We start from the raw sequence: 25,175 nt of genomic DNA on the forward strand, positions 1-25,175 counted from the left end.
CATTACAAGGCCAATTTCCCCAACTTTGATATTCACTGGAATGGCACATATCCTACTTACCTTAATTTGCTTCATCTATGGGCCCTATTAGTGATAGGTAACCCCTTTTTTCCCCCTCCCCCCCACACCTTTCACCTCCCATTATATAAACCTGGGATTCTAATTGTCAACTCCAATGTGAAGAAGTGGGTCTTACCCACAAAAGCTCAACACATAATAAATGTGTTAGTCTTTAAAATACTACAGGACTGCTTGTTATTTGTGAAGCTACAGACTAACACAGCTGCCCTGAAACTTGTTTAGGGATGTTCACTGAATGTTAAAATTACTAGCATTTTAAAAGAATCGTAAGACTAAAAGGGACCTCAACAGGTTATATAATTGCACCAAGGCAGGACCAAGATCATCCCTGACAGATGCTTGTCTACCATGTTCTGAAAAACCTCCAATTATAAAGATTCCACAACCATTCTAAGTAACTTGTTCCAGTGCTTTAATATTAGGACACTTTTTTTTGTGATGCCTAACCCATTAGCTGGGAAGGTGTCCCTATCCTCTGTTTGTCAGAAGCTAAGAACAGGCAACAGGGAATGAATAACTTAATGAGTACCTGTTCTGCTCCTTCTGTGTGGGGCACCTGGCATTAGCTACTGTTGAAAGACAGGATATTGGACCAGATGGACTTTTGGTCTGACCAAGTATGGCTGTTCTTACGTTCTTCCATTTGGTGATTAAGAACAATACATTACCCTGCAGTCTGTAACAATTTTCATGTCACCCTGTCCATCCCTGCCCCCCCCCCCCCCCCCGCACCATCTTCAATTCTCCAGACTATATAAACACATTGTTTTTAATCTTTCCTCATAGGTCATGTTTTCTCGACCTTCAATCATTTTTATTGTTCTCCTCTGAACTTTCTCCAATTTCTCCACCTCTTTCTCACACAGTACTCCATGCGAGGCTTCATCTGTGCTAACTAGAGTAGAAGAATTACTTTGTATTTCTTGCTTACAATACCCTTATATAATACACCGCATAGAGATGTTCACACCTTTGGGGGAAGAGTAGGGGGGCACTTAACAGTATTAAATTGTTGTCTCACATTTAGTTTGTGATCTACTGTAACCCCCAGCTGTTTTCCTGCAGTACTCCTTTCTAGACAGTCATTTCCCATTTTGTATCGGTGAAATTAGTTATTCCTTCCTAACTGGAGTACTTCACATTTGTCCTTTCTGAATTTCATCCTGTTGATCTCAGTAAACTGGAGAAATGGTCTGACTTCATTTTAAATTTTAATTCTGTCCTCCAAAGCACTTGTAACCTCTTCAAACTTGATGTCATCTGAAAACTTCATAAGTGTATTACTCTCTATCCCATTAGTCAAATAACTTATGTAGATTATGAACAGAACTGAATTTAGAACAGATCCCCATGGGCCCTCACTTAACACGCCCTTCCATCTCAATCATGAAGTACTGATAACTACCCTGTCTATGTTTTCCAACCACTAATACACTCAATTTATACTGTAATAGTTTATTGTACAAAGACAGAGATTAAGAGTATATATAATTAGGAAAGGAGGGGAATTAAAAATATTAAAAACAAAAAAAAAAATCACTTAAAAATTACAGATGGACATAAAAAAAGGTGCCTGGGGAATGGAGTCAATTCTTGGGCCTTCCTTTACAAATCACACTTTTTAAACTATATCTTGATTTCCATCTCTTTTCCTAAGAAGTTTTAAATACAATAGAAACTGGATAATTTGCTCTTTGTCATTGATACACAGAAGAAACAGACTTGCCCAACTTCCCAACAATGAAACTTGTAGATTGTTGAGTCTTCATGCTACTGAGGTCACCTTATTTAACCAAATAAACTTTAATATTTATTAATGTAGTAACTCATTAATTAGGCTCATGTAGATGAATAAAGTCTGTTAGATAATGTATTATTTTGAATTGATTACTTGCTAGTTTGCAGAGATCAGAAATTCATTGACTCCTAGCCATTAATAAGAATTAAGATTCTACTGTACTTTTATTTCATGAAATAGCACATGAACTCTGCCACTTCAACTAACATTCTTCAGTACTAGCTGTAAAATAGAGCTCAACTCATCCTTTTCCCAGGAAGACTGAGTCAGGTTTCTTGTTCATAGCAATGCAGATGGAAATACAGAGAATGTCACAGCAATAACAGCTCCTCTGGATAGCCACTGCAGTAACAAACCAGATTCTGATACAAGGTTGGTTGGCTTTTGTTTTGTTTTGTTTTTTTAAAGACAGGGAATTGGTGCCAGGAGAGGGAACATAAAGGACTCTCTTTGTACATTAGTATAGCCAAACTAAGTTGCATTTTCTGAAATAAGATTTTTAGAAGCAGCTGAGAGAAAAGGCTGTCAATTTACTTTCAGCATTTGATAATCAGAGGGGAAAAGAGGCTTCATGATGAGATGTTTGGCAAAATTTCTTCTTTAATATTTTCCCATAGAGCTGATGGTGAAGGACACATTACATACGCTTACAAAGGTCACAAGGGTCAAAGTCGGAGGTGGGTGGGCAATAATGAGGCTGCCAACATCTCTGTCAACATAGTATCAAGATTTATGTTTAGGAACTCAGATTATTTGGCCAATACACTTTAAAATAGAGGTGGGATGAATCCACATTTTTCAATGTGAACAAATAAAACTCTCCTTCCTGGTACTCACCCAAAACTGAATGCAAGATAAGGAATAGCCAACAATAAGAAGTGATATTAGAATATCTATTTTATATCAGCGGTTTCAGAGAAAAATGGCATAAGTGTTTATTTATGGCAAAATTATGAACATATAGAATAACTTTAATTTGAAACTGATAAATATGTTGGCGTGTATCTGTATACACACCAGTTAGGCAAAACAAGTTTAAGTACTTTGCTAGATTGGGAAAATAATTTGTACGTTTTTTCTTCACAAGATTTTTGAATTTATATTTTGGGATTTCTGGTGAAAGACAGTATTTATTTACAAAAGATTTAAGAATGCTAGGTTATAATGAAATAAGAATGAGGAGTTTATTATGGAAACAAAGTTAGATTTGTGGTATCCTCAATATTTTTAGGCTCTTTAGTTTTGTACACGTTATAATTGACAAGAGTTATACATTTTAGCAGCAGAAGGGACCCTTAGATCACCACCACATATCAACCTTAACTTGTTTTTTCAGAAACTTTTTGACTTTGGGATCATAAACATTTAGTTAAATCTTTTGTGTGTATATTAGTGGTACTTCCAATGTACATAGTGCTTCCTGTAACTAGGTTGCATGTTCTGTACAAAGTTGATAGAAAGTAATTCAAACTGCAAATTCATAAGATTAACTTCCCTTTTAGACCCTTTTCTCAGTTTTACTCAGCAGAATACAAACGCTATAAAAAGGCACCAACTACGTACAAACTTAAGCTTTCTCAGAGCCCTGACTTTAATAAAAAGGAGCGAAGCACACTTGCAGGCAACCTTTTTGAATCTTGATACATGTTAATGTAATATCAGAGATGGTGGCATCTGATTCCTAGCCTAAGCAGAGAAGGAAAATGGAGAACAGTTGCTAATAAAAGGAAATAAAAGTACATACGATTGCCAAGATAAAAAGTTACCTCTCTTTTAAGATTCCAGAAAACCCTTCATGAGAGCTAACAAACTTTGTAATGCCGACATCAAGTTCTGTTAGTCCATGCTTCATCATGTCTGCAAAGCTCTCCGGGTCCCCTTCTTCATCACTCCCCTCCAGTTCATCTTCTTCCTCCTCACCTTCCTCATTTGGAATTACGTCATCTTTCTTGTCCTCATGTAAAAGCTTCCCGGGTTGTTCACTCTCAGTGTCAATGCTTTCCTCAGAATTGTTTCCCGTCTTAAAAGACTCCTCTGAGATCTTTCGCCTTTTAATTTCATCTACGTTACCCACATCCTCCTCCGAATGAGCACGTTTTAAGGATGTCATTTCGACACCTTCCATATTTAAAGGCACGGAGTGGTACAAAGCCTGGAGAAGACAGACGACGACTACTTAAAAGGGTTTGTTTCCAAATATTTTGCTTTTAAAAAAAGTATGTCTTTAAATGTGCAACACACACAAACCCAAATTCTGCGTCAAATTATACCTGAGCAACCCTAGAGTCAATGGATTTGCATAGGTGTAAGTTAAACTACAGGCAAAGATACAGATACAAAGAAGATACACTTAGCAAACTCACGCCTTGTCTACAGAGTCATCTTTAAAGTGCTGTTATGGAAGTGCTTTAGTGTGGCCATGTGGTCACCCCACCAGCACTAGGAGAGAGCTCTCCTGCCACTCTGTGTAATCCAGTTCCAGGAGGGCATTAGCTAACAGCACTGAAAGTGCAAGTCCCAGTGCTGCGAGCCTGTTTATGCCACTGCTTTACAGTGCTGTAACTTGCTGTGCTTGGGGGAAGCGGTATGCACACTTCACATCCCTGAATGAGAAAGTTACAGTACAGTAAAGTGTAGACAAGGCTGCAGCAGAGGCACAATGCAGGGAAGGGAGAATAAATTATTAGAATCCTGACTCAGAAAGGCAGAAAAAGCACTCCTGACAAATTATCTCAGGCTCAGGCCTGGTCTATGCTGCACAACTACACTGATATGGAGGGAGTGGAAGGGCGCGAATCACACCCCTACCCAATATAGCTATTTTAGCAAAAGCCCTCACACAGATGCAGTTATACAGACAGGAGTGCCTTTTCCAGAATAGATTATTTCATTTAGAAAGCTGGAGTGTGATATACCAGCAGAATTAATTGGCTAATACAAAAAGCCTTTCTACTAGATATGAAGGTCACACTTTTAGGAAGCACCAGTTTTTGAAATTTCTCCAAAATGGGGACTCTTGGAATCTCTCCCAACTGGTGCTGGAGAAGAATGATGCCACACCTTCAGCAAATCTAACCCCTGCCCATCCCTGCTCTCTTTACCACATTACTTTCAACTGCTGTGATGGTACCAGTGCCCAACTATCATACAGCTGGCCCCATGGGCTTTGCTGCTGTCAATCTGGGGGCCTAAGAAGTTTTTAATATGGATCTCACTACAGCTAAAACTGACTGGTATGTATTACTCCATTTCCCCAAAAGATTTCACTCTACTAATAATTCCGATCCAGTGGCTCAATGAGCTATCCCCATTGTCTAAATATATATTTCACCTCTTCTTTTCCCAGAAAAAGCTCCTACTCTTCTTCCTTAACCCACCCAGCACTGACCAATGAGTCACCAAGGGTGCAGTGAAGGAAGCCTTCAGGGGCAGGAAGGCAGAGGGGTAGGGCAGGGGCAAACCACCAGTGAATGATATAAACCCTGGATGGAAGGCAGTAACCACTCACGTGTGTGGAAGTGAGCACTTGATTCTTGTCACTAACTGGTTCACTGTCCACTTGGGGGCCTGCAGGAACAGAACTCTGGGGACTAGAGAAGACAGAGAAAACTGTTTGAAATTATAATTAAAAAATTATTAAAACAACCTAAGATAATGAATGGGTCTAAAGTGCTCCAGAGGTCCCAAAATCTATGCAATATTATCTTCCTTAACGATTCCAGAGGAATGGGAGCACTGGTGGAGGAAGAGGGGGAAGCAAGAAACAAACCCTGTACTTGTGGCTCAGTGCTTACAATCCCTGTAAAAGCTCTTTCCACACTCCTGAATATGTATCACACTAAAGAGAACGCAAAAGGTGGTAAATAAGGCACTATACGCAGGATTTGGTAGGTCTGTGCATCACATTATATAGAAGTGATATTGTATGTTTGGATAACAGCTAAGATTTTAAAAAGGAGCATGGAGGCCTAGATATGCAAAGAGGCAGAACAAAAGAGTTTTGTCTTAGTAATAAGAGAAAAACTAAAAGCACACTTGTAAAGAGAGTGCTTACAGAAGCTGGATGCCAATGAGACTGTAATAGAACCACAAAAACTAAGAAGCATCCAGACAGAAGAAGTTAAGAGGAGGGAAGTAAAATCCCATTTAAATAGTTAACTGAAAAAATGTTAATTTTAAGCAGTTAACAGATTAAATGGGGTTGGGGGACTGCTCTAACCAGGCTGAAGCAGCCCCCCTCCCATGGACCCAGCTGGCTTCAGCTGAGCTGGAGAGCCTCTGCCCACAGCATTTCCAGGCTGGTCCTGCTGCAGACCAGGGCTGCTCTGGCCACACTGGAGTGCCCCCCCCACTCACAGCAGGCCCCACAGGGCTGGAGAAGCCCCCTGCCCACAGCAGGTGGGGGGCTGCTCCAGCTCCCCTTCCCCCGCCCCCCCAATTAACCATATTAGCCTCATACATTTAGGATGACGCTTACCTGTTAACCAATTAAGTCTTAACATCCCAGTTAAGAAAGACACAGAGAACACAAAAAACACACCTTTCAGAATTGATATGGCAAGTAGGTAGACACACCAGTGTGGATCTTTATTAACCTCAGGGGTAGTCTTTAATAAAACTGATTTGCTCAACTACAACAGAATCTGCAGCAGATCCCCTTAGCTAGCCTTGCATGTTGTTGTTTGATTGTTTGCAATTAGTATTTTTTGTAAGGGAATGTGTGAATTTAATGCTTGTGAAAGGAGCCAGATGAATAGCCTTGGTGATCAAAAACCCCATAACCATACACAGAATAGACAGAGTATCTGCTTGCCTACATCACCCCATCAATGTACCTATAGATTGTTGCGAGCAAATAACTCAATCAACTCACAAACCAGTCTTCTAGACAATTCCTCAATCCTTAGATAACATCTCCCACTTGATAATTTTAAAGATGTATAATTTAAGGAAGACTCATTACAGGTTAGATACATCTCTTCACCTACTGAAATGTCAGCTGTCCTGAAACTGACCAAAATTAGCTATGCATCATATAAGAACTCCAAGAAATTTAGACTTGAAATTATTATGAAAAACAACACCTTCCCAGCTACACCTGCGAGTTTGATCACAAAACCCCAGTTTTGTTGACAAACATGGTGGAATATCTGCACACAAAATGCATTTTGTCAACAGTCTGTTGAAAGTGCTGAGATTTGTCACCAGCAGTGTTCTGCTTCTCAGCCATGAAGCATAAAGCTGCTGTCAACAGATTCTGTTGACAAAAAAGCTGCCTGGATGCTCTCTGGAGGCCTTCTCTCCACAGACAGGGCATCCAGAACAATGGGCAGCCCTGTCTGCTGTGCTTCCAAGTGCTTGTTTCGTCGAGAGTGCAGGTAGGCAGTCTGTTAGCTCTGTCGGAGAAGTGTTCTTCCTTTTGTTTGCAGCTGCACTCTGCTGATAAAAGTTTTGTTGGGAAATCTCTTCTGACAACTTCTGTTGACTGATTGCTGCAGTGTAACCGTAGCATACTTGTTTCTCTCTAGTTAGGTTTAAAAAATTCTTTAGCTTAAAATTTCGCTGAAGCTCTGCCTTAGGCCCATTAGAGGGCGCTGTGGCACTAGAAGACAGGTGCCACTCCTGATAAACCCCAGCCAGGACAGGAAAGAGAAAGAGCCAGCTCAGGAAACAAGGGCTATGGGGGATAAACAGCAAGGGGCACTTCCAGGGGAGGGTCAAACAGGGGCTCTTAAGGGCTAGTGGGGAAGGAAAAACTGGGCCAAGGACTGAATGGCAGTGCTGGACCACACAGGAACAGGAAAATACCTGACTGGGGGCTCAGAGACAACAACCCTCCAAGTTCACACCCAGGCTCCTTCTCAGCAATTACTTTCCGCTCTGTTACCCTGACTCCGCCAAGCTTGTTCACTGCTCCTGAGGGGTACAGGAAATACCATTCTATACTGTAGTTTAAAGGAATTCTTTCTTGGAACTCTGTATTATTATTCCTAGGGAGGAATCCATTAGTCAATAACACATTCTGAATCTTTTTTTTTTCCTGTATTGTTAGACATACTTGCTGACAAGTATTTTGAAATAGATGACCACAAATAACTGAAACTGCTGATATCATAATATGTTACTTAGACAAATAAAATATGAAGAATTTTGCAACATTTGAAATATTGTGCATAGGGTTTTTAACTTTTTGGCACAGAATTCCAATATGGGTAGCATAGAGCATGTCTGTTAACTCAGTTCCTGCCCACCCCCAAGGGGCTGGGAGAGGGTAGTTGTTCATCATAGTGTAATGAGCCTTTGCAGGGCTACAATCCAGCAGGAAGAGTCCAAAAGGAAATCAACCTATTAGTCTGTTATGTGTTTCTAGAAGTCACCCATCACAGTAGTAACTAGAGATTAGACAGGTATCATAGACTGCCTAGTCTAAGAACAGAGGACAAACAAATACTAGTTAAGAAGTAAACACCATATAGAAAAAGAATTAAGTACTGAAGGGATTTAGGTGAATCAAAAGTGATTGAGAGAGAGACAGTCTTTCACTTGTACAGGTCACTTAGTGAGAAAAGGCTGTTACTATTTGACAGCTGTTTGTTAAAGTCCACTTCCCACATCAAAGCTGGACTCTTGCTGGCAATGTCAGTAGAGGACGAGGTTTTATGGAGACTGAACTATCCCTTTATCATCAAAAACAGGGATTTCTTTATTCCCTGCCAATGTGTAAACTTACACTGTTGTGCTTTCACTGTATCTGTTCTGTAGATATCCAATCAGGAACTTTGAAGAGATAATGAAGAGTGTTAAGGTTGACCTGTAAAGCACAGAGCAGGCTTTCCATCCAATGAAGCAGTAAATTAGATGAGACACAAAATGGTATCCTGGTACACTGGTACATGACAGTCCAGAAAGTAGATGCCTCAGATAACTTCAGGAAACAATAAAGGATCAAGGGGGCTGGGGGGGCGGGAGGAAAGAGGCACTACAGACACACATACCAGGATGCTCCTTGATCATCTTCCCCTTCCCCTCAGAACCAGGGAGCACGAGGAAAGTACACAGCTTGCCTGCATTCCTCTGACTGCCAGGCAGTGATGGGAGGGGGCAGAGGGATAAGTGATGCACACACTATACTTTCCCGGACCCTGAGAGGAAGGGGAAGAAGAACAAGCAACTTCCCAGTAGGCGTGGCTGTTGTCCCCAAATGGCACCCTTGTGTGGGAACCATAAAATTTAAATGTTACACTTAGCAGGAGTATCCTAAGTGTTGCTGAACAAGAGGAACATGCAAAGTTCCCAGGTGTAGAACAGCTACTCTTGTGTTCTATAACAGAGAGAATACTATAACAGAGAAGTGAGTTTTGCTGCCTTAAGCTTTTCTGCAGCCAGGTGATTGGCTCAAGATTCCAGCACGCAATACTCCATTGCTTTGCAAACTACGTGGATCAAAAATAGAGTCAGGGTCACTGACATGGGCACTGAGTCTGTGGGTGTACCAGGGCTGAGGCAAACCTGGAAAAAACATTAGTGGGTGCTCAGAAGCCAGTGGCAAGCAGCTCCCCAGCACCTGCCAGCAGCCTTGCACATCACATTCTCCCCCTCCTTCCCAGCATCTCTCATCATGCTTGGCAGCATGCAGGAAGCTCGGGGAGGAAGCGTGCGGAGTGGGGACAGGGCAGTGGGTGGGGAGAGAGAAACAGACAAGGGTGGTGGTGGGATGGGTGGGTCCAGGTTTGGGGCAGAGTGGGGGGCTGAGTGCCCTGGGGCTGGGAGGAAACCAGCAGCCCGATCAGTGGGATCTGTGCCCCTCATTCAGTGAGAGGAGCAACGTACAGCTGAGCACTGAGTTCCTTCTGGGGTAGAGGGAGCGAAAACACATCATGGACTCCAGAAAGGGGGGAAACAAGGCAAGGAGGATGGTGCCAAAGATAAGTGCACACTGAGACCTCTGGGCCTGGCGCTCCATGGGCAATGTACGTGGGGTTACACCGGGAGCCCAGAGAGGGTGGAGAAGTTACACTGTGAGCAGGGCTCGTTTTGGCCAGGCCAGGCAGGCGCCGCCCTCTGTGGGCCACAGGAGGCCTCTCTGGGGTGGCCGCCAGGCCACCGCAGCCAGCAAGGCGGGCATCCGGGCCCCCGCCCGACACCGCCCAAGGGGGCACGGACTCCCCCCACACGCCGAGAAGAGCCTAGGCGCCGCACAGGGCGCGCAGGGGCACAGGCTCAGCCCGCGGGGCAGGGGCAGCGCTCCCCACGGGCAGGCAGCCCCCGAGGCCGGGCCAGGAGGCAGCGGGAGGCGCTTACCCAGAACCTGGCGCTGCCGCTGGCAAAGGGGGAGGCTGCGGCCGGCGGAAGCGGCCAGGAGCAGGAGGCGGCGGCTGACGGAAGCGGCCAGGCGCATGGAGCGGGTCTGCGGCGGCCGCACGTGTCCGCCCTGCGCGCGCTCGGCCTCTGCAGCGCGGCCGGGCGGGCCTGGGCCGGAACGCTGCAGCTCTCGTCCGGAGCCAGGGGAGGGCGCAGGCAATACACAGCCTCCTCCTTCCTCCTTACGTCATCAGCCTAGCCCGGCCCCGCACCGAGCCCGGCCTCCTGCCCTCCGGGGACCGCTTCCGGGCAGGGTAAACCCGGCGCGGCGCCGCGCGGCCTTGCTCCCGCTGCAGCCAAGGCGCTTCCTGGGGAAGCGGTTTGCGGCGTGTTTCACTGGGACACTTCCCGTCTCCCTGTTCTCCCCGCCTCCGGCGTGTCTAAAACCATCCCCCCACCGCCACCGCCGCCGTCGCCAAGGATCCGCCGTTGCGGCCACGGGCTTCTGGCTGTGTGACCCCCGGCCGGGGCGCGGGAGCTGGGGATTTCCTGGCGTCCCGGTCCGAGCTGCCGCGGGGGCTGCAAACCCCGCTTCCAGGAGGGGCTTTTGCCACTGCGATTGAGTCACCCGTCCCCTGCCCTGGCGCCGGGTGGAGGCCGTGCTGCGGCCCCGTAGGCTGCTTGCCCCGAAGCCGCCCTGCTGACTAGCCCAGCGCCCGCAGCCAGGGTGTGTTTCTGCTGCTGGTGGTCATTCGCACCTGCCGCCCGCCCATCAAAATGCGTTCTCCACACGGCTGGAAAAGATTGGCGGGAGCACTCGGTGATGCCCAGCAGAACTGCCCTGCCCTGACGCTGAGTAGGGTGAGAGTCCCCAGAGCAGTGTTAGGAGAGAGGGGATGTTTACACTACGAAATTAGGCCGAATTTGTTAAATCCTGCAGCAAACTGATTTAAGACAATAAGTCAAATTCAGTTTCCCTTATGCAAGTCCTTTCAGTACACAGCCATAAATACTGATACAGCAAACAGTCACAGCTTCCCTTCTTCCGTATGAAGAAGGGAGCCAGAGGCTTCAGGAATGCACAGAGGCCTCCAAACCTTATGCACCTCAGGTGATGTCTAGACAGTGTTGTAACCTCAAAATAATCTAGGCAATTTGTGTATTTCAAGTAGATAGTGAAACAGGCTTTTGGTCCAGGAGTGCTGTCTAAATGGCACCACATGCCCAAATACTGTGCCATTTCAAGGCATCCCTGTACTCCTCCCATGAAGGGTACACAGATGCCAGGTCCCTCTCAGCTCCCTCAAGGGAGAAGGGTAGAGTAAATGATCTAGCAGAGGGCCACTCTCTGCCTGGAAATAGGGAAGAATCAGAGTGTTGGGGATTCATTTCTTTTCCAGGAGCGACGACAATGCCAAACATGTAGCCCAATCTCCTTCAGTTTTTTTTTTAAATGTTTTATTACTTGCATTCTGAAGCACCTGGAGGCCCTAGTCAAGGCCAGGTATGTGCTGTGCTTGGAATTACACAGGCACAAAGGAAGTGCATGGTTCCTCCCAGCCCCATCAACAGCTTTCTCACAGAAATCTGTTCATTGGAAAATGTTGACCCTCTTTAGTCATGCCCCAGAATCAGCTCAGGTTTACATGTGCTTCCTAGACACAGAGGTCCAAGGACATAAAAATCTACTGATTACAGCAGAGGTGAGAATATAAAGCTTTTCAGGGAAGGAGACATAGACATGAAATGTTCTGAACCTGCTCTTCTTGTGATGCTACTTTGGAGCCCTAAGCACAAGGTAAAGCTGTCTGCATAAATTGGAACATCCTGAGGGAAGAGAGCTGCAGTAACACCAGCCACCCTTCCTCAGTGTGAATCCCCCTAGGCCACAAAGAACTAGGCTGATGAAGTGTAGTTGACGTGTCTCTGCATCAGCTGTGATCAACTGGCTTGATATTTTTTACTTACACAATGAATAATGTAACCCTACAATTTGACATAAATGCACTTGGCCATTTTGTGTGCAGCCACTGCTAGCTGAAAACCAGATACCAAGCAGCTGGGAATAATTTTCTGGACCCTGAAAGGCAAGGCCAGACAGCTGTGGCTTGCAGTTGTGCTAATCAGAATGGGAGAAAGGGAAAAGAGTTAACAAATTGTGAGAATAAAAGAGATTTTAGTGGGTCATGACCTTGGATTTGCATATCTCTGTCACAGAAGTTTATTATGGCTAGAAACACTAAGAATGTTTTGCTGATGAGAGATCATGAGCAATTTGCTGAAGCTAGGAGAATTGGTGACCTGCTAGGGATTACTATGAATTAAGCATTTTTGAGAGTTAGCGATCTAACAGGCAGAGGCAACAATTTTTAATAGAGGCTATGCCACAAATTTGGAAAGTGGGTCAAGTGATTGGGATGTGGGAGAGGGTGGGGTGCCAGGTATAGGTTCTGGCCTGGAAATGCTTACAAGAAGCAGCTCCTGGCTGGCAGCCCAGTGGAATCTACAGGCAGACTCCCTGGCTGCCATAGCTACACATGCTGCTGGGCCAGCATGTGTGTCTTTGCACAGCCTGCATCCCTTATTGGGCCATGTTTCTGTGCCCCGCCTCTGCCCCCCCCCCGCATCCTTGTTTGTGGGTGCGTGCAGAAACCTGCTGCTCCCCTCCCTACAAGGAATGCACACTGCCCAGTAACACACACATTGGCCCGAGCACCTGCCTGCTTTAAGCAGTGTGTGCAGCCACAACCGCCAAGGGGCCTACTTGAGGGTCCTGCTGGGCTACGGCAGACCAGAGCCAAATGTCTGGTGGGCAGGATCCAGCCCACAGGCCATGTTTTGCCTGCTCCTGCAATATAAGGTTAAGTAAAAGTAAACACCATGGAGCAATCTGAAGAAGTTTAACCTTCAGGAAAGGAGCTGACGACGAAGCTCCCCATCAGCTGGCTAGAGAGAGGGCCCTTGGAAATCTGGTGGTTATTTATTCCACCTAATAAAAAGTAGTCATAGGTTAAAGGACTTTGGTTTGTTTCAAGCATTTATCAGATGGAGCGGTCGTGTCCCCATTGATTTATTCCTGACCCTGCTGGGAGAGAAACAATTAAGTAACTGTTGCTTTGGGTTTGGAAAATCTTGGGTAACAATAAGAAAACATAGAATTAGAAGTGAAAAAAACCTAAAAGCCTAATATAATTCCCATATGTATGCTGTTTTATTCCTTTGTGCATTCCTAACACTTTACTTATCTTTGGGAATCCTGTACAGTAGACCAATGACTTACATGATTTCGACTTGTGCATTTCTTGGAATAATGTGAGTCAAAATTAACAATTACTGCCCTGCTGCTGCACCCTTCTGCCAGGCCCTGCTGTGCCCCAGCCACCTGCAGCGTGTGCTGGCTGCCCCTGCTGCACCCTGATCCCCTCTGCTCACTGCTGCCCATCTGAAAACTTCAGGGGCTCAGCAGCTGCAGCGAAGATGGTAGTGGCTTTGTGCACCCCATGGCTGGCACAGTGGCACTGCTCGCAGCACTCAGCCTGGCGCTCTCACCACCACGGTCCTGGCTGCGCCTGGCTCCCTGCTCCCATCAGCAGCAGGGAGCCCAGAGCCAGGCGCAGCAGCGCTCTCCAGTTTCCTGGCTCACCCAAGCTTTGGGGACCCAGGAACCAGGCAGCAGGGTGAGTGCTATGAGTAGCGCTGCCGCACCAGCCAGCAGGCATGCAGAGCTGCCACCATCTTTGCCACCGCTGCCGAGCTCCTCAGCCACTCACAGCCCTGGCCTAATGGGACCTGAAGGCAGCAGGGCACCCTGCTCCCTGGGCGAGCTGTTTGCCCCTCCCCCATCCCAACTTAGGCGAAATGTGACTTAATGCGTGGTTGCCCAGGAACGCAACTTGCGCGTAAGTCGGGGTTTCACTGTGTGGAGAAAACAAACCGAAATGTATCAGAGGGGTATCCGTGTTAGTCTGTATCTTTGAGAACAACAGGAAGTCCTGTGGCACCGTATAGACTAACAGATATTTTGGAGCATCAGATTCGTGGGCAAAGATGTGCTTCATCAGATGCAGGTGAAGCTGGTCTGATGAAGCGGGTCTTTGTCCACGAAAGCTGATGCTCCAAAATATCTGTTAGTCTTTAAGGTGCCACAGGACTTCTTGTTTTCAAACTGAAATGATGATTCATTACTCTTCAACATCTAGGGGCTTATCTACATAATGAATGAGCCTGCACTTGAGGGGCGTACATTCTAGTGTAGTGTCACTGGCCTGCGTGGACCCTGCTGATGTGCACTAAGACTGCCAGTCAGTGCATGACACCTGACACCAGTGTACACTAGAATTTATACCTCTGGTGTAGAGCAACGCACCATATAGACAAGTTCTAAAAGAACAATGGTACAAGAATCATACTGTTTTCAGTTCCCGAGAAGTGTCCAGGAAGTGAATCTCTTGTGTGGACTGGTCCAGGCTAAGGTTGATGGTGGGGTGGAAACTGTTGAAATCATGGTGGAACTCTTCAAGAGCCTCCTTCCCATGGGTCCAGATGATGAAGATGTCATCAATGTAGCGCAGGTAGAGGAGGAGCACTAGGGGACGAGAACTGAGAAAGCGTTGTTCCAGGTCAGCCATAAAAATGTTGGCATACTGTGGGGCCATGCGGGTGCCCACAGCAGTGCCACTGATTTGAAGGTATAATTTGTTCTCAAATCTGAAATAGTTGTGGGTGAGGACAAAGTCACAAAGCTCCGCCACCATTTGTGCCACGGTCTCATCAGGGATAACGTTCCTAACAGCTTGGAGTCCATCTTCATGTCGGATATTGGTGTAAAGGGCCTCTGCTGACTTCCTCAGGAAACTACAATCCATTGTGTCAAGTATCGGAGGGGTAGCTGTGTTAGTCTGGATCTGTAACAGCAACAAAGGGTCCTGTGGCACCTTATAGACTAACAGAAAAGTTTTGAGCATGAGCTTTCATGAGCAAAGACTCACTTCATCAGATGCTGGTCATGAAAGCTCATGCTCAAAACTTTTCTGTTAGTCTATAAGGTGCCACAGGACCCTTCATTGCTGTTACAATCCATTGGTGACCTTCCTGAAAACACCATCCTGGCCACCATGGATGCAGAGGCCCTTAACACCAATATCCCACATGCAGATGGACTCCAAGCTGTTAGTGCTGAGAGAGCACTTCAATGTCCCTGGACACTCAGTAGCAGATTTAAGGGTGGCAGTCCTGAAACAAAGAAATTTAAAAAATCAATGGAGAGAGAAATCTCTGAGCTGGAATTTATTTCCAAATTTGACTCCATTGACCAAGGATTAAACAGAGACAGGGAGTGGCTCACACCTTACAAAAGGAGCTTCTCCGCCCTACACATTAACATCTCCACCTTAGAGTGACAATGGGCCCTATGCCCCCTGTCTTGTCTGTCCTGTTTTTTCCTCTCTTCATACATACTACTGATAATGGGCCTTTTCCACCGTGACTGTATAGACCTTGTCAGCTCCAGCCCTCCCTTTCACTTGGACCTCACTCTTTAATACCCCTCTGAAACCACCACCCCCACTCATGCATCTGATCAAGCGGGTCTTTGTCCACAAAAACTTGTGCTCCAAAATATCTGTTAGTCTATAAGGTGCCACAGGACTTCTTGTTGTTCTTGCAGTTTAATGGAGGATCTTCAGAAATCTGTAGCACATAGGTCCAAAATTAACCATACAGCATTCCAAAGTTTTCATGAAAAGCAATGGTTTTCATAGATGGTGGAGTATTAAAATAAACAAGGTGTTAATATATGATGAAGTGGGGCTTTTATTTGCCTGGTGGGGATTTTAATTACCTTGTTATGTTGCATGTGATTCTTCCATCCTATAGTAATGCCATGTGTGTGCCTTTGTCTCCTGGAGCACTCTACTAATATCTAGATGTTGATGGGAGTTTCAGGTGTGACAGCCTCCCTCAGGTAGACAATGGCTGATGCCATTTCCAACCTGAGTATAGGATGGAGTGTGGCCAGATGACTTGTTTTGCCATGGAAGCAGGATAAAGGCTAGAAGAGTTGGTGGCTGGGGGACCGGCAGAAGGCTGCTGGTTGTGTGAGTCAGCCTGAGCTGGGTTGGTGTGCAGGAAGGGGGTCACACCCTTAGGTCTGGGTCCCCATTCCCCAAGATGGATTATATTTCCTGCTCCTGGTTCCTGTACTGACAATTCTGTTCTATGCTCTAACCCTGTCATCTAAAAAACCTTCTGCTCTAGTTGCTGGCTGAGAGTCACATCTGACTGCATGTGGGGGCCACAGGGCCCAGAGATTCTCTACACCTTAGTGTCATAATAAATCAAGTAATTTCTGAAAGATGGTGTCATAACCCATGGCTCTTGACCCCAGGTCTGCAGGAGCAGCCATGCTCCAATCTTCCACCTGGCAGCCTTGGATAATTGCTTGCCGTGGACCCATGAAATTGATCCCCAGTTTGAGGCTGTGTTCCTGTGGTCCAATTGGTGGAGTCCTAGAGCAGTTGATTGGTCTGTTGGCTGTACTGAAGCCAGCAGCAGGAACAGGGACTTGTTTGAATGACTAGGCTCCTTGCTATTTTGCACCTCACTCTCCTTGGCTTGATTTCCTGGCATCCTGACCTGCTATGACTCCTGACATCTGATTTGTGGTTCATGTCTCCAGTTTGTCTCCTGCATCAGATCCCTGGTATCCTGACCCAGCCTAACTTTGGTTCCTGACTTGTGATTCCAATCCCCAGTTTGTCGACTGCTTCTCATTTCCATTATCCTGACCTACCTGAATCTTGACTCCTGTCTTGTGAGTGTGGGATGTCAGGCTGCCTGGCTGTGACAGATGTTCCCAAAATATTTCAGAAGTGAAAAACTTCTGAGTTTTCAGACTTTCAGCTCTCCAAAGCACTTGGCCAAAAATTTGAAACTTTAAAGTGTGCTGAGAATTCTGAGAATACAAACATGATAAATTTCAGGTAGAGATTTTATTTTCTCCTGAGGAAGTTAAAGAGGTATCTGGGATGGCTCAGTGGTTTGTGCATTGGCCTCCTAACCCCAGGGCTCTGAGCTCATTCCATGAGGGGGATGTTTAGAGGTGTGGAGTGGAAAAAAAAGAAAAATAAAAGGCTGGTGCTTGGCCCTGCCAAGAGGGCAGGGGCCTGGACTAGATGACCTCCTGAGGTCCCCTGTACTTCTATGAGATATGTCACAAGCCCCCCCCCCAATCTTTATGAAAATTGGCTTATGACTATGCATAACCAAGACATTTTATGCAAAGCAGGTCATATAACCTCTGAATCAAGAGCCTGGGATCCCCTGAATGTGGATATTCTATTTTTCTGCATGTAACATTCTTGTAGATGAAGCGTGAATCTGTTGTTAATTGTTTGTCCTAATGACGGCCATTAGTGATACTTTAGGAACTTAACAGCTCTGCGATAAAGTCAATGATCTGTGAATGGTTTTGTTTTTTCCTGTAAACCCAACCTGTGGTTGGTCCTACCTACAGAGAGATGTAACCATGCCAGTTGATGCTGGAACCTGTTTTGGGTGTGGTACTTTTTCCATTCGAGGGCCGTGTCTACACTTAGAGAAAACTTTGAAATAGCCATGCAGCAGATAGGAATAAGGGGATTTTGAAGTTAACGGAGTCCTTTCGAAAAGGACCACTGTCTGGACGAACTGCGTGGGAGCGAAACACAGCAATTTTGAAGTTCTGTGGTTGGCAGCAACCTAATGAGGCGCTGAATATGCATTTTAGCACTTCATTAGTATTCTTCAAAATGGCCATTAGCATGGATGTTTTGAAAATTTCTCTAAGTGTAGACGTAGCCAAGGTGAGAAAAACTGAACTGAGCACAAAGAATTCCTGTCTGGGGCAAAAGGGATATAAAAGAGGGAAAGCAAACAATAGGGGGAGTGGCCAGATGCCATGAGACCCCCAGTTACCACCTAAGATTCCTGCTGAAAACATCTCACACAGAACACAGGGAAGGACTGAGCTGCAGCTAGGAGGCTGCTTAGCTTGTGAAAGAGATTTTTAGAATAACTTTTTAGAGTAACTAGTCCCAGAGGGGTAGCCTTGTTAATCTGTAGCTTCACAAATAACAAGCGATCCTGTAGCACCTTAAAGACTAACACATTTATTAGATAATTTGTTAAGGGTAAGGCCTTTCCTTGTTGCAAGTTTCTTCGTGGATTAGGATTAGCTGGTGTTTCTTACTTTGAGCTGTCTATTTTCACTTGCAATCACTTAAATTATATTTTTATACTTTTATTATCAAGCCCAGAGTGAATAATTGTTACGGGGGGAGGGGAAGAAAAAATGTGAATATCTCTCTTTCACTGATAAGAGAACAAATTTATAAGCTTTCTCTCTGTAAAACATTAATACAGGGTAAAATGGATTTAAGTGGCTTTTGGTCCCTTTTAGGGGCTATCTTCCTGGGTGCTGAGCCCTTGTATCTGACCCCACACAGCTCTGAGTGGGTATATTGCTGGTGGGGGTTACCCTAACTCAATGTCTTGGCTGGGGGAGACCAGAGGTTCTGATCTAGCAGAACAGGATGGTGGACATCCCCGAAGAATCAGTGGCTTGATCAGCACACCATGTGACAGCCCTAGTGGGGATTTCTGTGATTCAACCACTCACAATATAGAACAAATCTTCAATATTATTTAGGAGCCTAAGACTCACTGAAGTCAAGGGGAGTTAGATTCCTGCATACCTCTTTAGGATCTGGGTGTCAGGTACTACAATGATGGGATGGGATTTAAGAACTTGTACAGAAAGATGAGATTAAGTAGAATCCTAAGTATGGAATTTATGGTGACTCCATAATATATGTTTCCTTCTCATTCCTTTTCTTCCCTTCACTCTGTTTCTGTATTTTAAAAAAGCTTATATTTGTGCTTTCTGGTTTTCTTTGTAACTTTTTTTGGAGATATGTAGGGTTGTGGAGAAATACTGACTCCAATGAAATCAAGAACAAAACTCCCATAGACTTACAAGAAACAAGATCTGGCCATAATCGTGGTGGAGTGTTTCTAGAGATGTTAGTAGAAACATTTTTAGAAATGACAGGGACACTGTTAAACATTTGACAGACATAAAATGGAACAAGATAATGACAAAACTGTTTCAAAATGAAAGCTGTGCTACAAATAAATTTCATCTGGACCATCCAACAACAGTGCATAAACTGTGGATACAGTTGTTTTGCTGCACTGCTGTGATTGCATCTGCCTTAAGACAGCTTCTAATACAAGCCAACAGCGTTGTATGGTGTCTTTTAATGACTATGGTTCTAAATTCTGAATTTCTAAGAAGAGACTAGAAAATCTCTAATATATAGGGACAGTTGTATCTTAAACTGCTCAAAATCTAACTGCAGGGGACAGATAGGTCAGTGGTTTGAGCATTAGCCTACTAAACTCAGGGTTGTGAGTTTAATCCTTGAGGAGCCCATTTAGGGATCTGGAGCAAATAGCTTGTGGAGACAGATAGCTCAGTGGTTTGAGCATTAGCTTGCTAAATCCAGGCTTGTGAGTCCAATCCTTAAGGAGGCCACTTAAGGATGGGGGCAAACAAAGGACGGGGTGGTGCTTGGTCCTGCCAAGAGGGGGCAGCAGACTGCACTAGATGACCTCTAGATCCTCCAGCTCTAGGAGATGTGTGTGCAGCCCTCCAGTGAATGGGGAAATAATTTCCTGAACATGCATCTCCCTGTCTCCAGGAGGTACACCGTGTCAGTAATGGATAAGAATGAAATAGCCCTCCCTTCGTGTAGCATATCAAGCATACCATCCACAACTGAGAAAGCTTCCTACTCAATCAGAAATCATAATATGATAAGTCAAAGCACCTGAGATACATACTAAGTTGGTAAAGGATTCATGAAATAGACAGCACACTTTCAAAATATTTGCTGCACAATGACAAAAACTGTGAATTTAATGCAGACATTGCAAAGAGAATGTAGTGAAAAAATAAGTGTGATGGTCTCTGTCATGATCTTCCATGCTTTATAAAAATTGGCTTATAAATATGCACAACTCAAAGATGCTTTAGACAAAAATACCTCATGCAACATTAATTTAAATATTACAATCTGCTGAACAAATATCATATTTTTGTGCATGTATTATTCTTGTATGTGAAATTAGAAATATGCAGTGTGAATCTGGTTTTAATTCTAAATATGCTAATGAAGGCATTACTGATGATCCAGAAACTGAATGGCTCAGTGGTGAAATCAGTGACCTGTGAGTAGCCTTGTTTGTCCTGTAGACCCAAATGTAGTTGATCCTAGAAGGACATGCGGCTAGGTCACCAAATGGTGAAATCCATTTTGGATCTGGTGTTTCTCCATTTAAGGTGAGAGAAGTTTGAACTGACTACAAAGAATTCCTGCCTTGAGCAACTGGAATATACGGGGTGGAAAACAAACAATAGGGGCTGTCTCCAGAGACGAGGAGACCACCCACTTACCACCTAAGATATCTGCTGGAAACATCTAAGACTGAACAGGGGAAGGGTTGGACTCAGGTTGGAAGCTGCTCAGTTTGTGAAAAAGATGTTCAACTGTTTAGGATAAGAACTGCATTAAGAAGTTTCTTAGGCCAGGTCTACACTAGGCTGAAAAATTGATCTAAGACACACAATTCCAGTTATGACAATTGTGTAGCTGGAATTGACATATCCTAGATCAGAGGGATTTGTTTTGTTTTGTTTTTCTGGTTGTTCACACAGTGGGAGGTCGACAGAAGAAATGCTCCTATTGATCTCCCTTACTCCTCATGACAATGAGGAGTACTAGGGCTGATTGTAGAGCCCCGATGGTTTGGTTTAGCACATCTGCATTAGGTGCGCTGAATCAAACTTCAGAACATTGACCCTGAGTGAGTCAATCTTCCGGTAAGTGTAGACATATGCTTAGTATATTATAATTAACTTTTGTTTTTGTTTGCTGTAGCTTACTTTGACCTGACTTTTACCTGCAGTCACTTAAATCCTACTTTTTATACATAATAAAAACATTGTTACCAGTAGGGAGCAAACACTATGTACCTTTTTCTTTCATTGATAAAAGTGGAGTACATCCTTATGAGCTTTCTCTCTGTAAGTCTTTTACAGGGGGTCAGATGGATTTGTTTGGGGTTTAGGTCCTTTCAGAGGTTGGCTTCCTGGGTGCTGAGCCCGTATAGCCGAGCTCTCCCAGAGCTGAACTGGTTCAGTGTCTGTTTCTCTTTAATGGGAACAGTAACCCCAACTCCGTGCCTTGGCTGGGGGGAGACCAGAACTTCTATCCCAACATGACAGTGTAAGCAATCTGCTGTACTAGGTTCGTTAGAATGTCTGAAATTGGTGTAACAATGGAAGCCCTGGAAGGCAGGTGTCAGTGGCATGATCAGCACATCAGGGAAAATCCCCAGAGTGGACTTTTATAATCCAAATTGTGTCAATCTCAGCTTGGAACAATAAAAAAAAAATTACTATCCTATATTTATCCTGTGATTTCTCCAAAATCTCAACATCAAAACTAAGATATAAAGTAAAATATTTCTGATCTATTTCAAAATTAATGTCAGTCTTCCTTATTTTATAAAAAAAGTAATTTCTCCTCGGAAGACGCAGAACTGGATTTGAAAACCCAGTAGGGCAAGTCATTCAAGCTCTCCACATAAGGAAAATAAAAATTATTTTTGGAGATAAACTGCCACTGTCTCAGATTCAGCAAAATGAAGGAAATTAAACGATTGTTTTACGTTGTTTTGGAGCAATCCATGATTTTTGTGTATTATATCAAGTCAGGTTCACAACTAAAATTTTTAAAAGCATCCAAATGACGTAGATTCCTACATCCCGCTTTCAAAAGTGACTCAAGCACTCAGGGCCCAATATTTAAAGGTACCTAAAAATGCAGAAAAACACTTAAAAAAATCACACTACATGCCTGTCTTCAGTAGGAAACCAAGAAGTTCATCTCCTTGTAAAATCTACAGAAATGCTGTACAGAAGGCTAGTACAAATTGTACCCAAAGTAACAACAAAAACCAAACTGGCTTTAATGAAGATAGACACCAAGAGAGCTTTGTTAATGTTACACCAATTTCAGACATTCTAATGCACCTAGTACAGCAGATTGCTTACACTTGGCATTTTTCAATTTCAAAGACTGAGGAATTGTTATTTAGGAAGAGGGTGAGTGGATACACAAAAGAATAGAGAGATTAAGTTGCACTTAAAAACAATTTTTGGATGGATACCAAGCACAGAACTTGTACCAAGCACAGAACCGCCAGAGATAGTTGTCTTGTAAAGTACCAAGACACCACAAATAGGAATAGGATCTTAAAATATTCCTCCTTATAGGAAGAGTAGCTATAATTAAAAGAGAAACTGTAAGGATGGAAATACCTTCAACTTCTGAGTGTTTAAATATATGTGGTGTATTGCTGACATATACAAACAGTGATTATTCCTTTAACTAGAGGAGAGGCCTAGAAAGCCCACACAAAGGAATCACTAGAGAAAGGGGAAATTAAAGATAATCCTCTTTAGCATATGAGGGGGGAAATCTGAATTAGCTACACTGAGTTTTACTCTCTACAGAGGAGAAGCAATTGAATAAATCCAATTACTTTAGAAATCAAATTGTTGAATTTTAATATACATGACATCACACATGTCTATTGCTACCCAGACAAATCCAAGGTCTCTTGGTGACCTAGGCTGTCTACAGCCACCACCATATGCTACCCCATGAAGGATCAGAGTTAAGGTCCTAGACCACCAAGGACTAGTAGTACTACAGACATAGACATATAAGCCCAAGGGAGGAGATTTTGATGGTTTCTAATGACAGCCTGAACCAACCTCCTCAGAGATGGGAAGGGAAGCTCATTGTTGTACAGGGAGGAGGAAGAGTACAGGAGGAACCATGATTTATACTTACATGCCTTGTCTCTATTCCCTAAAATAAGTCATGTTATGAAAATTTTGGAAGTTTCTGTCCCTTGTTTAAGGTATATCTGCGCTGCAGACTTAGGGTGACCAGATGACCCATATTAAACGGACAGTCTCATATTTAAGTCCTCCTGCAGGTATCCTGACTTTTTCTTTAAAACAGGCAAATTGTCCTGCATTTTCTGTCTTCCATGCCATCAGTACCAGTGGGTCTTGCTGCTGGCCAGATCCCTGATCACCAGCTGCCTGCCCACTGGCAGTGAATGGGAAGGGGTTTAGTGGCAGACAGCAGGGTTGGGCATGCAAGGCTGATGGTGAGACAAAGATGCAGTGTGTAGGCCTGGCTGCTTCCCCTGCTGGTCCATCAGCACAGCCCCTGCTGCATGTTGGCTCTTAGCCAGCAGGACTCTTCCCCATCTCTCGTTATCAGATGGCACTGGCTGTGCACTGTGAGCTGTCATGGCTGGTTAGTGTTGGCAGGTGCCAGGCAAGTGGCCAGTTAGGTGTAGCCTCTGTTTCCTCCACTTTGGGGTGAGGGGGAAGAGATGAACTCTGCAAAGACTTGGGTCAAGTCATCCCTTTCTCTTCTCTTGTCCCCTGTAGCTGAAAACAGCTCCCATTCCTTTCCTCTCACATAGTGCCAAAAGGCTGCTCTTGGCCACATTCTGGTGTGAACCCTGGCAGAAATCTGGGGAGGGTATCTAACTCTATGTGCCCCCACCATGGGTGCATCTACACTAGCCGGCTACTTTGAAGTAGCTGGCACAACGTCGAAATAGTACGCATTGCGTCTACATGCATCGTGCGCTATTTCAACATTGAAATCGACATTAGGCGGTGAGACATCGAAATCGCTATTCCTATCCGAAGATGGGAATAGCGCCCTACTTCGTGAATGTCGAAGTAGGGCATGTTTAGACGATCTGCGACCCGCTACGTCGAAATAGCGCGGTCCTCAATGGTGGCCATCAGCTGAGGGGTTGAGAGACGTTCTGTCCAGCCCCTGCGGGGCTCTATGGTTGCCGCGTGCAGCAGCCCTTAGTCCAGGGCTTCTGGCTGCTGCTGCTTCTGGGGGTCCATGCTGCGTGCATGGTGTCTGCAACCGGTTGTCGGCTCTGTGGATCTCGTGCTGTGCAGGCTGTGTGTGTGGGAGGGGCCCTTTAAGGGAGCGGCTTGGGGCTTTGCTGGCCCCTTATTTCGACAGGGAGCGCTTGTGTGTGTGGACGCTCTGCATTTCCTTCTGGGGCGGCTCCTTTCGACATTCTCCGTTGCTACTTCAACGTTGAACGTTGATGGCCCCAGCCCAGGAGAAAGTATAGATGATACACGTCGAAGTAGCCTATTTTGATGTTCTTACGTTGAAATAGGCTACTTTGACGTAAGCCGTGTCTACACGTGCACGCTACTTCAAAGTAGCAGCACTAACTTCGAAATAGCGCCCGTCACGCCTACACGTGTTGGGCGCTATTTCGATGTTAACATCGACGTTAGGCGGCGAGATGTCAAAGTCGCTAACCCCATGAGGGGATGGGAATAGCGCCCTACTTCGACATTCAACATCAAAGTAGGGAACGTGTAGTCGTTGCACGTCCCGCAACATCGAAATTGCGGGGTCCTCCATGGCGGCCATCAGCTGAGGGGTTGAGAGATGCTCTCTCTCCAGCCCCTGCGGGGATCTATGGTCACCGTGTGCAGCAGCCCTTAGCCCAGGGCTTCTGGCTGCTGCTGCTGCATCTGGGGGTCCGTGCTGCATGCACAGGGTCTGCAACCAGTTGTCAGCTCTATGGATCTCATGCTGTTTAGTGCAAGTGTGTCTGGGAGGGGCCCTTTAAGGGAGCGGCTGGCTGTTGAGTCCGCCCTGTGACCCTGTCTGCAGCTGTGCCTGGCACCCTTATTTCGATGTGTGCTACTTTGGCGTGTAGACGTTCCCTCGCAGGGCCTATTTCAATGTGGTGCTGCGCAACGTCGATGTTGAACATCGACGTTGCCATCCCTGGAGGACGTGTAGACGTTATTCATCGA

General features: G+C 45.0%; 1 protein-coding gene across 2 annotated transcripts in view; it reads right to left on the minus strand.

Moving 5' to 3' along the window:
- PUS7 (pseudouridine synthase 7) overlaps window positions 1-10,391 on the minus strand; it is a 34,968-nt gene extending 24,577 nt beyond the window's left edge. The window contains exons 1-4 of one of the 2 annotated variants that reach the window (XM_074984155.1): window positions 10,181-10,391; window positions 8,610-8,690; window positions 5,388-5,469; window positions 3,646-4,031 (exon numbers count right to left, since the gene is read on the minus strand). In XM_074984155.1, the coding sequence (XP_074840256.1) occupies window positions 3,646-4,004 (359 nt within the window). In that variant the 5' untranslated portion in view covers window positions 4,005-4,031; window positions 5,388-5,469; window positions 8,610-8,690; window positions 10,181-10,391. The remainder of the gene's footprint in view (window positions 1-3,645; window positions 4,032-5,387; window positions 5,470-8,609; window positions 8,691-10,180) is intronic. The other variant, XM_074984156.1, reaches the window with a different exon arrangement.
- Window positions 10,392-25,175: the final 14,784 nt, after the last annotated feature.

Source organism: Carettochelys insculpta, chromosome 1, assembly GCF_033958435.1.
Source record: "Carettochelys insculpta isolate YL-2023 chromosome 1, ASM3395843v1, whole genome shotgun sequence".
Lineage (NCBI taxonomy): Eukaryota > Metazoa > Chordata > Testudines > Carettochelyidae > Carettochelys > Carettochelys insculpta.